This window comes from Rana temporaria, chromosome 4 (assembly GCF_905171775.1).
Source record: "Rana temporaria chromosome 4, aRanTem1.1, whole genome shotgun sequence".
Taxonomy (NCBI): domain Eukaryota; kingdom Metazoa; phylum Chordata; class Amphibia; order Anura; family Ranidae; genus Rana; species Rana temporaria.
Window position 1 is genome coordinate 661,511 of NC_053492.1, and position 16,823 is coordinate 678,333.

Genomic DNA, 16,823 nt, shown 5'->3' on the forward strand with positions numbered 1-16,823 from the left:
AGGGTGACAGTATCCTGTGTGCCCCTTCTACACCGCCATTACCTAGAAGACCCCCCAGGGTGACAGTATCCTGTGTGCCCCTTCTACACCGCCATTACCTAGAAGACTCACCAGGGTGACAGTATCCTGTGTGTCCCTTCTACACCGACATTACCTAGAAGACCCCCCAGGGTGACAGTATCCTGTGTGTCCCTTCTACACCGACATTACCTAGAAGACCCCCCAGGGTGACAGTATCCTGTGTGTCCCTTCTACACCGCCATTACCTAGAAGACCCCCCAGGGTGACAGTATCCTGTGTGCCCCTTCTACACCGACATTACCTAGAAGACCCCCCAGGATCACAGTATCCTGTGTGTCCCTTCTACACCGCCATTACCTAGAAGACCCCCCAGGGTGACAGTATCCTGTGTGTCCCTTCTACACCGCCATTACCTAGAAGACCCCCCAGGGTGACAGTATCCTGTGTGTCCCTTCTACACCGCCATTACCTAGAAGACCCCCCAGGGTGACAGTATCCTGTGTGCCCCTTCTACACCGCCATTACCTAGAAGACCCCCCAGGGTGACAGTATCCTGTGTGCCCCTTCTACACCGACATTACCTAGGAGACCTCCTCCTATCCCTGCTCTCAGTCATCTCTATGGTAATGATTGGCTCCTCCTTTCCTCCCTCTCAGTCATCTCTATGGTAATGATTGGCTCCTCCTTTCCTCCCTCTCAGTCATCTATATGGTAATGATTGGCTCCTCCTTTCCTCCCTCTCAGTCATCTCTATGGTAATGATTGGCTCCTCCTTTCCTCCCTCTCAGTCATCTCTATGGTAATGATTGGCTCCCCCTTTCCTCCCTCTCAGTCATCTCTATGGTAATGATTGGCTCCTCCTTTCCTCCCTCTCAGTCATCTCTATGGTAATGATTGGCTCCTCCTTTCCTCCCTCTCAGTCATCTCTATGGTAATGATTGGCTCCTCCTTTCCTGCCTCTCAGTCATCTCTATGGTAATGATTGGCTCCTCCTTTCCTCCCTCTCAGTCATCTCTATGGTAATGATTGGCTCCTCCTTTCCTCCCTCTCAGTCATCTCTATGGTAATGATTGGCTCCTCCTTTCCTCCCTCTCAGTCATCTCTATGGTAATGATTGGCTCCTCCTTTCCTCCCTCTCAGTCATCTCTATGGTAATGATTGGTTCCTCCTTTCCTCCCTCTCAGTCATCTCTATGGTAATGATTGGCTCCTCCTTTCCTCCCTCTCAGTCATCTCTATGGTAATGATTGGCTCCTCCTTTCCTCCCTCTCAGTCATCTCTATGGTAATGATTGGCTCCTCCTTTCCTGCCTCTCAGTCATCTCTATGGTAATGATTGGCTCCTCCTTTCCTCCCTCTCAGTCACCTCTATGGTAATGATTGGCTCCTCCTTTCCTCCCTCTCAGTCATCTCTATGGTAATGATTGGCTCCTCCTTTCCTCCCTCTCAGTCATCTCTATGGTAATGATTGGCTCCTCCTTTCCTCCCTCTCAGTCACCTCTATGGTAATGATTGGCTCCTCCTTTCCTCCCTCTCAGTCATCTCTATGGTAATGATTGGCTCCTCCTTTCCTCACAGTTTTTATGACATTTTTGATAAAGATATAACATCTATGAAGAAAAGGTAAGACATGTGTACACCTAGCACGGCCTGTACACAACGTACTCACCTCACATGATATAAGGCCTCATTGTTGGCGTGTTTGGGAGGATCCCGCACGTCAGACCTCCAGGATTGGAGCATTAAAGCCTCGAGTTTTGGTCCTTGGGACTGAGGCCAGTTCTTGGGGTCTCCACATGTTCCCTGGACTCTGTTTTCTCCTCTTTCCCTTTTATTCTGTAAATCTTTTCTTCTCAATGACCCTTCAGACCCCTCAGTACTGTGAACAGTTTGATTTTCTTCCTCAGGATCGGATCTGACAGTGAAGGTCTGGAGGTTTTTTGCGCATGCGGAGGAAAGTCTGAGTCTTTATATGAGCTTCTTCTGCGCCCAACCAGTGGGGCGGATGTGCAGCTTCAAGTCCCAACTCTTCGTGGCCTTCCATGGAACCTCCAATGCCTCGTACAGCCTGGTTCAGTATTGTCTGAGGACCGAGTCTAGAAAGGACCACCCACCAAGTGATGACCATCAGGACCAAATAACGGGTAAGATTGAGGCTTAGGGAGGGACACTTCAAGTCCCAACTCTTTGTGGCCTTCCATGGAACCTCCAATGCCTGGTTCAGTATTGTCTGAGGACTGAGTCTAGGAAGGACCACCCACCAAGTGATGACCATCAGGACCAAATAACGGGTAAGATTGAGGCTTAGGGAGGGACACTTCAACTCCCAGCTCTTTGTGGCCTTCCATGGAACCTCCAATGCCTCGTACAGCCTGGTTCAGTATTGTCTGAGGACCGAGTCTAGGAAGGACCATCCACTAGTTGGGAGGCCGGGGGCACGCATCCTCAACTCTGAGGGGTTAATGCTGGGACAGTGGGACATGTAGTCCTTCACTAGTTGGGAGGCTGGGGTCACACATCCTCTGCTTTTGAAAGGTTCATGCTGGGACAGATGGACATGTAGTCCTTCACTAGTTGGGGGGGGGGGGCTGTGACACCTCCTCAGCTCTAAGGGGTTCATGCTGGGACCTGTAGTCTTTCACTTTTAGGGGTTCATATCCCCAAAAGTGAAGGACTATAAGTCCCAGCATGAACTCCTGAGATCTAAGGATGTGACCACCTCCTCCTCCCATCCCTCCGGGGGTGTTATCTATCTTCTGCTGCCAGCACATACTCCCTCGTCATGACACACATGCTCATTCTCCACATGACTCGTATGTTTTAATCAATCCACGGCGCCAGTCCTCACCTCAGGCAGGTCGACAGACTCTAGAGACGTGCTCTAGTCCTGGCACAGTTCCCTTCCCTCAGTCAGGCTCTAGGGGAAAAGGCCACCGTCCCGGAGAAGATGAAGGGAGGAGATGGGTGGAGCCAAAATGCACTAGGTGCGGAGGAGGAGGAAATGAAATCCTCCTCCACTCTGAATGGTGGGGCCTCGCTCTCCTCCTCGGGATATCACTGGTTGTTAGGTGGCAGGCGGGCTTAGCAACCCAGTGTGGCCAATAGCCGCCAGCGGGGGAACAAACGGGTCTCGGCCGGCCAGAACATTTAGGAAAGTAAAGCGGAGCTGCTGCTGCCTTTTATGAGGGCATCAGATCGGCCCGGGTTTTTTTGGCACGCTGCCTCCAGACCCAGTCAGCGCGTGGGCGTGGCTCCCTGATTGATGTGCGCTCTAGGCCAGTGCCTACCTTGTCTATAGGTAGCGCCAGCCCTGATTATTGCTTACAATAGTGATTAGACCTTTGCACTGCCAAAAAAAAATTTTGTTTCATTTTTTTTTTTTTTTTCTTTTTTGGGAAATTCGGAATTTGGAAATTCATAAATTCAACTTTCCATAATTTAAGATTTTGGAATTTTCAATTTCTGAAATTTTCCGAAAAAACAAAACAAAAAAACAAATGAAAAGAAAATGAAAAAAACGAATTTCGGAAATTCTAAAAATTCGGGAATTGGAAAATTCGTAAATTCAACTTTCCAAACTTCCCGTTTTCCCGAATTTTAGATTTTCAAATTTTGCAATTCCGAATCTTACATTTTTGAATTTTGGAAATTCTGAATTTTTGGAAATTGAAAAATTCGGAAATTCAGAGATTTCGAAATGAATGAATTTGCCAAAATTTGTTAAAAAACGAATTAGAAACGAAACGAATTGCACATGTCTAATAGTGATGAACATTGTTATAAGCAATAGTTATCTTCTCATGAACGGCTTTCCATCCATAACAGGAGTAGGACGGGGGATGCAGAAGATGGGGGAGGGGGAGACTCTAATCCTGGCACAGTTCCCTCACCTCTGTCTTCAGTTAGTGATGTATAACGGAAACCTTGACTACAGGCGGAACTTTACTGCCTCGCCCTTCCACTATATATAATATAAAATGGACCTTCATCTCTAGACATTGTGTGTGAGAGACATTTCTCTGTCAACCTTTCCATGGGGTGTTTCACATGACTGTAAGTGAACCCATCTCCGCCCCCCTGGGGTGATTTCTGTGACATTTGGGGTCCATACATACAGGGCTGGACTGGGACAAAAATTTGGCCCTGGACATCATCCAGACTGGTCCACTTTGACAGGTCTCTCCCACAGCGGCCAGACAACTCCCGCACCCCCGGCCACCCAAGCCCCCTCTCCCCCTTCACTAGCCACCAGCCATTCTAGTTTATTAGAGTAGAACGGTTGGTACTGGTACTCTTATAGGCAGTACCAGTGGGGAAGCTAGACATTATTTCACCTGGGGCAAAGAATCAGTTCGGTGCCCCCCCTTATGGGACAAGAATAGGTAAAAGTGAGAAACTCCCAGGCCATAGCTGTTGAGTCTATCCCCTCCCCCATTCTCCTCTGTCGTCCCCCTTGCTCCTCTGGTCCTCCCACTGCTTCTCTGTTCCCCTCAGGTGAGCGCTGCGGGGAGGGAGAGGAGGTGAGCGAAGCGGGAAGGGAGAGGCGGAGGGGGGTGGCGGTCCGCTGTCACTGAAGCCGGCCCACTGAGCCATCAGCCCACCGGGAAACTCCCTGTAGTCCCAATGGCAAGTCCATCCCTGCATACATAGGATGACTTGTTGGAGATCTCGGGATGTTGTATGAGACGTGTCCCGTGGCTTTGTGTCTCCTCAGGTCTGTGCTCCTCTCCTGCACTGAATCTGGTGGCCACGTGTGGAAGAGATGGACGGATCCGGGTGTGGAATCATCAGAACCAACTCATCAGGTCTGTTTATATCTCTTCTATAGAGAGCATTCCCAGGAATTTCTGACTTGTCCATAAATGATCCACAAATGCCTCTTTAGAACTGATTGGAGATTACAGGGACCATTTGTGAGGTCTGTAAATGTTTGGGGCTCCATACTGGAAAAACACAACATTGTGATTTCCCGGGTGACCCCGGCTGGACCTCCCACTTCTTGTTGTACATTCCTTCCTATCATCTCCTGTGTCCGGGAAATATGGCTGTACGTTATATCTCCTGTGCTAATAAGCACACATTCCGTCTAATGTTATAATGTATCTTACCTATCACTCTATTTTCCGTATATATCTCCAAGTAATCAGACATCACCACAGCTCACGTTCTCAGCTCCATCGCATGACTGCCCCAGTGACCAGTGTGCTTGGCGTTTTATTCAGAGACCACAAAATAAATCACAGACAGGAAGTGATGACTCCAACAGCCAATCGTTTCCCCCATGGGAAGCGACATCACAGGAAATGACCTAACAGGAAATCCTTCCAACAGGATCAGTTAATACAATCAACCAATGAATAATGGCTAAAGGAGTCTTATGGGCGTGTCTGTGCAGAGACGGGGTGTATGTCTTTACCTGGAAGCCATGTTGAGTGAGTGAGAAACTTGTATAGCGCAACAAATGCGAACTTAATCACCTCAAGGCGCTGGGATCCAGAGTTGTGCAGGTCTTTCAGAAGAGGCGGGTCTTCAGTTTTTTCCTAAAAACACGATGGTTTTCTTCCAAGCAGATGGTCGTGGGTAGAGCATTCCAGAGCCGTGGTCCTTAGACCAAGAATCTACGTTTGGGGATTTGGAGAAGGTTTTGGTTGGTTGACCGGAGAACGCGCTTGGTGACGTAGGGTTTTATTTTCTCGCTTAATTATTGAGGAGCGTTACCCTGTGTACATTTGTGGGTCAGGCAGAGTGTCTTGAATGTCACCCGATCCTGTACGGGCAGCCAGTGGAGGGATCTCAAGGCCTGGGTTCCCACGGCTTTATACCAGTTACCAGTCTGGCTGCCGGGTTCTGGACGACTTGTAGACGTGCCATCTGGTATTTTGGTAGTCCTAGATAGAGGGAATTTGCGTAGTCGAGTCGTGAGTTGATCGTTCCCACCACTACTGCCGTGTCCTCTTCCGGGATGAAGGGGAGGAGTCTACGTAGCATGCGGAGCAGATGATGAGAACTGCTGACGACTGATCCTATTTGTGCATCCATCATCATGTCTGCGTCAAAGGTGACTCCGAGACTTTTGGCTTTATTGCTTGGTGCGATGGTTTGTCCGAGGATGGTGGGTGGTGTCCCTGTGGTCCTGGAAATGGATTTCCTATTTGCGTGAAGAGTGAGTAGCTCTGTTTTGGATCCGTTGAGTTTGAGGGAGCTTTCAGTCATCCAATCGTCGATCAGTGTAAGGCACTTTCCAAGTTCATGAAATTGGTCTTTTTTGTTGGTGATTCGAAGGTAAAGCTGCGTGTCGTCCGCATAGGAGTGGTAGCGCAGGTCCTGTTTGCTGATGATTTTGAGGAGCGGGCGGATGTAGATGTTGAAGAGTACAGGTGAGAGGGGTGATCCTTGAGGAACTCTGCATGTAATGGTCCGTGTTTCTGATGTAAAACCTCCAAGTTTCACGGTCTGAGTGCGATTTTCTAGGAAAGATGCGAACCACGGTAGGGCTGAGTCATGTTGTTCAACTAAACAAAGGAAGCCGCATGGCTAACAAACATGAGCTCCGTCTCTGACCATAACAACTCAAAGACTCCCGTATTTACAGCTGGTTATGATACCCTATTCTGAGTGGTTCCAGAGAACAACACATACCCGGATTATACTACCGTTCCTGGGGATGGGAGTCTATCTGCAGGTGTGCGCTACAAATCCCGACCTGTACCGATCAGACAAAGCAGAGGCAAGAGCGCCCATCCCCCATAACAGATAATGTCCTTGCAGAGTGAACATATCCCCTCCAGACGATCGTTCTGTGCAATACACTGGGGCCCTTTCGCTGGCGGACATATCCCCACTCTGCAAACACCTCTCTCCAATCCCAGGAAGTTTTCCACTACTAGACGGGACTCAACCAGCCTCAGTCTGCCCCAGTCATCTCTTTAGAGCGGGTTGCAGGAGAACCAACACTGGCAGCCAATGTGACAATACATATTACATACATCTTCATAACATTTCCACAACACCCTGTACCAGCTCACATGTCCTCACAGCAAGTCCTACACTATTCCTGTATAAACATGTATGGTGGACCTTGTACCTGATCACATGTCCTCACAGCAAGTCCTACACTATCCCTGTATAAACATGTATGGTGGACCTTGTACCTGATCACATGTCCTCACAGCAAGTCAGACACTATCCCTGTATAAACATGTATGGTGGACCCTGTACCTGATCACATGTCCCACAGCAAGTCAGACACTATCCCTGTATAAACATGTATGGTGGACCTTGTACCTGATCACATGTCCCACAGCAAGTCAGACACTATCCCTGTATAAACATGTATGGTGGACCTTGTACCTGATCACATGTCCTCACAGCAAGTCAGACACTATCCCTGTATAAACATGCATGGTGGACCTTGTACCTGCTCACATGTCCTCACAGCAAGTCAGACACTATCCCTGTATAAACATGTATGGTGGACATTTCTGCTCAATGCTTCTCTGTTCCATTATAAGTCACAGTGCACCGGGGCCTTTCACTGCTAACTGACAATGTGTCGGACCTGGGCTTAACCTCTTCTGTGTCTGGCATTAACGCTTCCCATTGAGCTATCTGGGATGCTGGGCAAACCTATCTGATCCATTGGAATACTCTGCCCTGTGTCTTGATTGTTGTTGAACCTTGAACCCCCTAGCTCCTCCAATGAACTGCCTATAAAAGCCTTGTCTCAGCACCTCCCCATTGCCAGGTTATTGTGCCTTCCCAGCCAGTGCCTTGCTATGTGTCTGCTCTGCTCATTTGTACCTGCAACCACCCGTGTTTGACCCTCAGCCTGTTCCTGGACTACTCAACTGCCTGATCCCAATCTGCAATTCCCCCCGTGTTTGACCCTCGGCCTGTTCTTTGACTACTTATCCCAACCTGCAGCCACTTGTGATTGATCCCTTGGCTTGTTTACTGACCACGCTTCTGTTTGATCTATATCTGCTACTGGACCCCGCTTGCTCACCTCCTGGGGGGGCGATCCTGAGGACCGCGACCTGGTGCTAACACGCAGCAAAATCCATCTCCACCATCAGGAGCTCTGGTGAACACCGGTTAGCACTTGGACTCCGCCCCTCAGGGGAGACTATGTCATCTGCCAGAAGTGACTGTCTGTCTACCTGTCTTCAACTGCTATTGCAATTGGTCGTCGAGCCCGACGCCTGATCGTGACACAGTGATTCTCATCTGTAGTCTCACACGGGCCACCCAACAGTAGACATGGCTGAACGTCCCCTTCTTGAGTGGCCATCATTCTCCCCCTGGGGTTGCTTGTCTGTAGAGTACTCCCTCTCCCCTAGTCCAATACACATGCAGTCCAGGGTAATGTTCGTAGAACAATCCTCCTAGCAGTCCAGAGAATAGAAGCACAAAGTGTCACATCTGTACCTAGAATCAGGGGCTGAATGGTGGAAGCATGGCTGGTCCCTCTTAGACATGGTGGAAGCATGGCTGGTCCCTCTTAGACATGGTGGAAGCATGGCTGGCCCCTCTTAGACATGGTGGAAGCATGGCTGGTCCCTCTTAGACATGGTGGAAGCATGGCTGGCCCCTCTTAGACATGGTGGAAGCATGGCTGGTCCCTCTCGGGACATGGTGGAAGCATGGCTGGTCCCTCTTAGACATGGTGGAAGCATGACTGGTCCCTCTTAGACATGGTGGAAGCATGGCTGGTCCCTCTTAGACATGGTGGAAGCATGGCTGGTCCCTCTTAGACATGGTGGAAGCATGGCTGGTCCCTCTTAGACATGGTGGAAGCATGACTGGTCCCTCTTAGACACGGTAGAAGCATGACAGGTCCCTCTTAGACATGGTGGAAGCATGGCTGGTCCCTCTTAGACATGGTGGAAGCATGGCTGGTCCCTCTCGGGACATGGTGGAAGCATGGCTGGTCCCTCTTGGGACATGGTGGAAGCATGGCTGGTCCCTCTTAGACATGGTGGAAGCATGGCTGGTCCCTCTCGGGACATGGTGGAAGCATGGCTGGTCCCTCTTAGACATGGTGGAAGCATGGCTGGTCCCTCTCGGGACATGGTGGAAGCATGGCTGGTCCCTCTTAGACATGGTGGAAGCATGGCTGGTCCCTCTCGGGACATGGTGGAAGCATGGCTGGTCCCTCTTAGACATGGTGGAAGCATGGCTGGTTCCTCTTGGGACATGGTGGAAGCATGGCTGGTCCCTCTTAGGACGGTGTCCAAGTGATCAGCTTGTTGCAGTCCAGAGAATAGAACCATCTGTCACATCTGCACCACCCAGGACCTGAAATGTCTTCTCCTTGTGATTCCAGGACCTTGTGTCTGAACTCTACACCTGGAAGTCTGGCCTTCATTGGAGACTCTGGAGATCTGCTAGTGGGAATGCGGAGCCACCTGTATCGGATCCGCCTCGCCAAGCTTCTGCCCAAGTCCTATCAAGTGAAGGTAACAAAGAATGGAAGTGATTGGCTGTGAGCTCGGCATTCACCTGGGCTAAACCAATCACCAGAGGGTCCAATTATTAACCGCTCGCCTGCTGGGGCAATTTCAACAGTTATAACACACCTGTATAAATCAACAATTTTATTCTGCTAGAAAATTGCTAAAGAACCCCCCCAAACATCATCCATGCTCTTCTCCTCTCCGGCCATTCTTTTCCACTCCATCCATGCCTGTTCTCCTCTCCGACCATTCTTCTCCTGTCCGACCATTCTTCTCCTCTCCATCCATGCCTGCTCTCCTCTCCGACCATTATTCTCCTCTCCATGCATGCCTGCTCTCCCCTCCGACCATTCTTCTCCTCTCCATCCGTGCCTGCTCTTCCCTCCGACCAGTCTTCTCCTCTCCGACCATTCTTCTCCTCTCCATCCATGCCTGCTCTCCTCTCCGACCATTCTTCTCCTCTCCATCCGTGCCTGCTCTTCCCTCCGACCAGTCTTCTCCTCTCCGACCATTCTTCTCCTCTCCATCCATGCCTGCTCTCCTCTCCGACCATTATTCTCCTCTCCATGCATGCCTGCTCTCCCCTCCGACCAGTCTTCTCCTCTCCGACCATTCTTCTCCTCTCCATCCATGCCTGCTCTCCTCTCCGACCATTCTTCTCCTCTCCATCCATGCCTGCTCTCTTCTCCGACCATTCTTCTCCTTTCCATCCACGCCTGCTCTCCTCTCCGACCATTCTTCTCCTCTCCATCCATGCCTGCTCTCTTCTCCATCCATGCCTGCTCTCCTCTCCATGCATGCCTGTTCTCCTCTCCAACCATTCTTCTCCTCTCCATCCATTCTTCTCCTCTCTGACCATTCTTCTCCTCTCCATCCATGCCTGCTCTCCTCTCCAACCATTCTTCTCCTCTCCGACCATGCCTGTTCTCCTCTCCGACCATTCTTCTCCTCTCCATCCATGCCTGCTCTCCTCTCTGACCCTTCCTCTCTTCTCCATCCATGCCTGCTCTCCTCTCCAACCATTCTTCTCCTCTCCATGCATGCCTGTTCTCCTCTCCGACCATTTTTCTCCTGTCCGACCATTCTTCTCCTCTCCATCCATGCCTGCTCTCCTCTCCGACCATTATTTTCCTCTCCATGCATGCCTGCTCTCCCCTCCGACCATTCTTCTCCTCTCCATCCGTGCCTGCTCTTCCCTCCGACCAGTCTTTTCCTCTCCGACCATTCTTCTCCTCTCCATCCATGCCTGCTCTCCTCTCCGACCATTATTCTCCTCTCCATGCATGCCTGCTCTCCCCTCCGACCAGTCTTCTCCTCTCCGACCATTCTTCTCCTCTCCATCCATGCCTGCTCTCCTCTCCGACCATTCTTCTCCTCTCCATCCGTGCCTGCTCTCCCCTCCGACCAGTCTTCTCCTCTTCGACCATTCTTCTCCTCTCCATCCATGCCTGCACTCCTCTCCTACCATTCTTCTCCTCTCCATGCATGCCTGCTCTCTCCACTGTCCATTCTTCTCCTCTCCATCCATGCCTGTTCTCCTCTCCGACCATTCTTCTCCTCTCCATCCACGCCTGCTCTCCCCTCCATCCATTCTTCTCCTCTCCATCCGTGCCTGCTCTCCCCTCCGACCAGTCGTCTCCTCTCCGACCATTCTTCTCCTCTCCATGCATGCCTGCTCTCTCCACTGTCCATTCTTCTCCTCTCCATCCATGCCTGTTCTCCTCTCCGACCATTCTTCTCCTCTCCATCCACGCCTGCTCTCCCCTCCGTCCATTCTTCTCCTCTCCATCCATGCCTGTTCTCCTCTCCGACCATTCTTCTCCTCTCCATCCACGCCTGCTCTCCCCACTGTCCATTCTTCTCCTCTCCATCAATGCCTGCTCTACTCGCTGATCATTCTTTTCTTCCATTTATGCCTTCCTACCTCTCTGCCCATTTTTCTCTCCCTTTCACACTGTTCTGGTGCTGTCTGACCGCACCCGGGACCAGTGAATCTTAGCTGTGGGTTTGGTGCGGGTTATCTGCAGTCTCCCATAGGGTAGCATTATGCCTCGCTGTTCTGGTGCTGTCTGACCGCACCCGGGACCAGTGAATCTTGGCTGTGGGTTTGGTGCGGGTTATCTGCAGTCTCCCATAGGGTAGCATTATGCCTCGCTGTTTTGGTGCGTTTTCTGAAAGTGCAGCGAAGATTCAGCATTCAGGAGTTTTATGCAAATTCAGAAAACGCACCAAAACCGCGGGACATAATGTAACTGTAACGGAATGACTCTTGACACCCAGAGACTTTTGAAGGATGGGGGGTACTCCTGTGCCAGCGTCACTAATGACTCTTGGGTCACCCTGTGCTCCTTTTGGGCATAGGGTGACTGATAACTGATAATTCATATTGCAGTGTTGTGCTTTTTTAAGGTCATTTTTACCCGCACAGTAATTTACTTTGAATTCTTTTATAATGAAGATATTTTTAAATACAAGACAATCTATATGCCATAGTCTGTAATATGAAACTTATTCACGGAGACGTATGATCATACAAAATAGCTCATTTATTGGTAGACAAATTATTAATATTCACATGAAATTAAAAGACCAGTTGCGTTACATTAACGACTTGAAAATCAATAAAATACCCCCAAAATGGACATGCAATACCTTTGATCTGTGTCATGGTAAGTTCTCAAGATAACTTTATGTAAATGACAATGAAACAAAAGCGTCTATTTCACCTGCCCAACCGTTACTATACTGCAGGTAAGTAAGTAGTTAACAATGTGAAATATATTGGACGTTTGTTTTGTCAATAAAATTGGAATTAGGTAAAAATAAAATATAATAAAAATTGTACTCTTTAAGGAAAATTTACCAGTTATTGATATGAGAACAAACCATAACTACAGGATATTCAATACTTCAATATTTCAACATTTCTAGGGAACAATAGATTTCAGATAAAATCAAAAATGACATAGCTACCAATTCCCAAGATGGCTATTTCCTACTGGCAAGAGCTGACCAGAGCTAAAATGGTTGCAGTCTTCATGCATAGTGCAAGTGTGCCCCCTCCCCTTGGGAGTCAGTCCTCCCTGTATCATATTTCAGTCATTGCTTCATTCCTGCTCTCATGGGGCGCTCCAATTGATGGGCTCTTCCTTGGGGTCTTACTTCATTTTCTCATTTTTCCTCTCTTTTTTCCTTTCTTTTAACTCTCTCACTCTCTAATTTTATATTGATCAGAACAATAGGACCATAAAGATCATACCCAGTTCTGCCCATCTGACAACTGTCCTTAACTCATAGGCCCCTGGTCTATATGGGAGTTCCTGTCAAGACGTGTCTGGTTTCTATTGGCTGACAGCTTAATAATAATTAACTTGTTCTCTGGGCTTGGAGAACCTCAAGTAATATCATTTCCAACCACTAGGTGTCTCACCTTTATTGTGAGATAATCCATTCGTTAATATTTATATATTATGGGGAAACTATCGATATAGATATATGTATACACAGATATATCTATATATACACATACACATTCTGGCAACGCTGGTAACTTTATATTTCATAAAATACAATTAGTATACTTTTGTATTCCACATAATATGCTTATTTATATTCCTGTATAACCGTATATTTCCCAACAACATTCTTTCCAATCATGCATAGGTTTATATGTCAATCAATGCAAAATAATTATTAATGTAAATACATGAATCATTTTGATATGTGTTTGATGGATTTTGTGTTACAGGTTAATTTACATTTTTCTAATCACAATGTGATATCTTTCATAATGTGGATTAGCTTATTTAAAGCACTTCTAGTTATAAAACAAATTTCTCATATAATTCTTTCTTCGAACAAAGTTCTAACTTAACGGATATATTTCCCTCGGTCCTAAGATGTCATTGATCATCCTAAACATTACCTCTCATTTATTTCATATCAACGTATATTTTTTTGACTACCCCGTGTATTAATACTTGTACATTGGTTTGTGAAGTTTGGATTTTAAACTGCCTCTTAATTAAGACAGGATACTAAGACCAGCTGTGTAAACAATTCATTCTCAGGGACCTTTGTTGGTCAACAGGGTCCATTGTGTTAGGATGGCTAAAGTCAACGTTCTTGTCCATGAAAGCTACCCCACAATGGGTATATCTACTCACTTGAAGCCAGTTTAAACACCTTGTTTGGTGAGAAAGCCATTTCATTGTTCTGAATGAATGAATGAATGAAAACTTATATATCGCAGCACATGCGAACTTAATCGCCTCTGGGCGCTTGTTGTTCCTGTCTCCTTTGGTATCAAAAGAGATGCGTTTTGATCTTTCTCCTGAACGTCAAGTGGTTCTCCTCCAACCGAATGCTGGTTGGTAAAGCGTTCCATAGTCTGGGACCCTGGACCGCGAATCTCCTTTCTCCTTTGGATTTGTAGTTGGCTTTCGGTATCTGAAGAAGATTTTGATTGGTGGATCGCAAAACACGATTGGGATTATGAGCTTTTATTTTTTCGCATAGATAATGGGGAGCATTCCCATGGATACATCTATGCGTTAGACAGAGTGCTTTAACCACTTCAATACCGGGCTTTAAAACCCACCTCCTTCCCGGGCCTATTCTGGCACTTCTCTCCTACATGTACAAATCATCATTATTTTGCTAGAAAATTACTCAGAACCCCCAAACATTATATATGTTTTTTTAGCAGACACCCTAGGGAATAAAATGGCGGTCATTGCAACTTTTTATCTTGCACCGTATTTGCGCAATAATTTTTCAAACGGCTTTTTTTGTAAAAAAAATGGTTACATAAATTAAAAAATAACATAACAGTAACGTTAGCCCAATTTTTTGGTAAAATATGAAAGATGATGTTACGCCGAGTAACTAGATACCTAACATGTCACGCTTTAAAATTGCGTACACTCATGGAATGGCGTCAAACTTTGTTACTTAAAAATCTCCATAGGCTACACTTTAACATTTTTACAAGTTGCCAGTTTAGAGTTACAGAGGAGGTCTAGTGCTAGAATTGTTGCACACGCTCTAACGCACGCGGCGACACCTCACATGTGTGGTTTGAACGACGTTTACATACGTGGGCGGGACTTACGTGTGCGTACGCTTCTGAGCGCGAGCTACCGGGGACAGGGGCATTTTAATTTTTTTATTATTATTTTTTATTTTTTATTTGACATATTTCTTTATTTTTTACACTTTTTTTTACACTTTTTTTTTTTCAATCGCTTTTATTCCTATTACAAGGAATGTAAACATCCCTTGTAATAGGAATGTGTGTGACAGGTCCTCTTTAAGGAGAGATGCGGGTCAATAAGACCCCACATCTCTCCTCCAGGCTGGAAAGAATGAGATTGTGAAAAAAAATTCACAGATCTCATTCAAACTAGCCGCAATTGCGGTTTCTTTACTTACGGGGACCCGGGCGTGACGTCATCACATTGCGCCCGGGCCTCCGACGGTCATAGAGATGACTGGTGACCATCTGGTCACCAGTCTTCTCTATCGCAAACATCCGGCGGACGGCGATCATCTCTCCGGGCCCCCGGTGGGACAGGAGAGCCCGGAGAAGCACCGGATGGCGGCGGGAGGGGGGGATGTCCCCTCCCGCCGCCTGTAAGAACGATCTAGCGGCGGAACCGCCGCTATGATCGTTCTTACGGTGCGCAGGATCGCCGCCGCTAAAAAATGATATCTCAATGATGCCTCCGGGTGCAGGCATCATTGAGATATCCCCCCGCAAAGCCCAGGACGTCATATGACGTCCACCCAGGATAACAGGTCCCCGTTTTGGACGTCATATGACGGCGTGCGGGTGTCAAGTGGTTAAAAGCAATTCTGTCTTTTACTGGCAACCAATGAAGGGTTCTCAGTGAAGGTGAGATTGATTCCCAAGGTTTTTTCCCAGTCACAAGTCTAGCGGCCGTATTTTGAACGACTTGCAGACGAGCGATTTGGTACTTGGGGAGTCCGAGGTAAAGGGCGTTCGCATAATCCAATCTTGAGTTTACAATCGCTCCCACCACGACTGCTATGTCTTCCTTGGGAATAAAAGGAGTAAGTCTGCGTAGTAGGCGCAGCAGATGGTGAGATCCGCTGACCACTGACCCTATTTGTGCATCCATTGTCATGTAGGAGTCGAAGATGACCCCGAGACTTTTGACTTTGGCGCTAGGGGTGATGATTTTGCCCAGAATGGGCGGGGGGGTCCAAGTTGTTGCAGGTTGTTTCATACGATTGGCGTGAAACAGGAGAAGTTCTGTTTTCGCTCCGTTGAGTTTGAGATAACTCTTTGTCATCCAGTCCTCTATCAAAGAGAGACATGTCTCTAGATTGAGGTGATGATCCTTTTTATTGCAAATGCGGAAATATAGTTGCGTGTCGTCTGCATATGAATGATAAAGCAGTTTTTGGCTGCTGATGATTTTAAAAAGAGGGCGAAGATAGATGTTGAATAGTACCGGCGACAGGGGCGATCCTTGAGGGACTCCGCACGATAATGTGCGTTTCTCAGAGGTGAAAGGTCCTAATTTCACTGTTTGCGATCGGTTGTCCAAGAAAGAGGAGAACCAAGGTAAATCGCCTTCTGCGACTCTGGCTACTTCAGCTAGCCGAGTCAAGAGTAGCTTGTGGTCTACTGTGTCGAAGGCTGCACTTAGGTCCAACAGAACCAGAAGACAAGATTCTCCTTCGTCTGCTGCCTCAAGAGCGTCGTCCCATATTTTAAGCAATGCCGTTTCCGTCCCGTGTCCAGGACGGAAGCCCGATTGAAATGGATCAAGTAGGTTGTGGGTATCTAGATGCTGTTGCAGCTGTTGTACCACTACTTTTTCCATTACCTTTGAGAGAACGTTTAAGCCTGTTATGGGACGGCGGTGAATTGGGTCCTTGGGGTCTAGGGTGGGTTTCTTTAAGATGGGTCGGATTATGCCCTCTTTCAACTGGGAAGGCACTATGCCTTCCTTGAATGATTGGTTGATAAGCTGCGTGATAGGAGGTGCCAAGATGTCAGCGCATTCCTTCAGCAGTTTAGTGGGGATGATATCATTTGGTGCTGTGCCGTTACGCAAGGCACCAATGATATTTTTGGTGGCATGGATAGAGATAGGTTCCAGCGTAAACTTACCTAATTGTGGTAAATTACTGCAGGTATTGTATGGATAATTATGGGGGGGGGGGTAGGGGGGGTGTTGTTTTGCTGAATGCTTTCCCGGATTCCCTCGATTTTATTAATGAAGTAATCTGATAATTCATTGCAAAATTCTTGGGTATCCGAATTGGGGGCTTCAAGACATCCTGGATTCATGGTCTGAGTGACCAACTTGAAGAGT

General features: G+C 47.7%; 1 protein-coding gene across 1 annotated transcript in view; it reads left to right on the plus strand.

The window, feature by feature from the left end:
- Positions 1 to 16,823, plus strand: part of WDR97 (WD repeat domain 97) — an 87,582-nt gene that overhangs the window by 39,534 nt on the left and 31,225 nt on the right. The window contains exons 7-9 of the mRNA XM_040347376.1: positions 1,927 to 2,163; positions 4,734 to 4,824; positions 9,345 to 9,477. Coding sequence (XP_040203310.1) covers positions 1,927 to 2,163; positions 4,734 to 4,824; positions 9,345 to 9,477 — 461 coding nt within the window. The remainder of the gene's footprint in view (positions 1 to 1,926; positions 2,164 to 4,733; positions 4,825 to 9,344; positions 9,478 to 16,823) is intronic.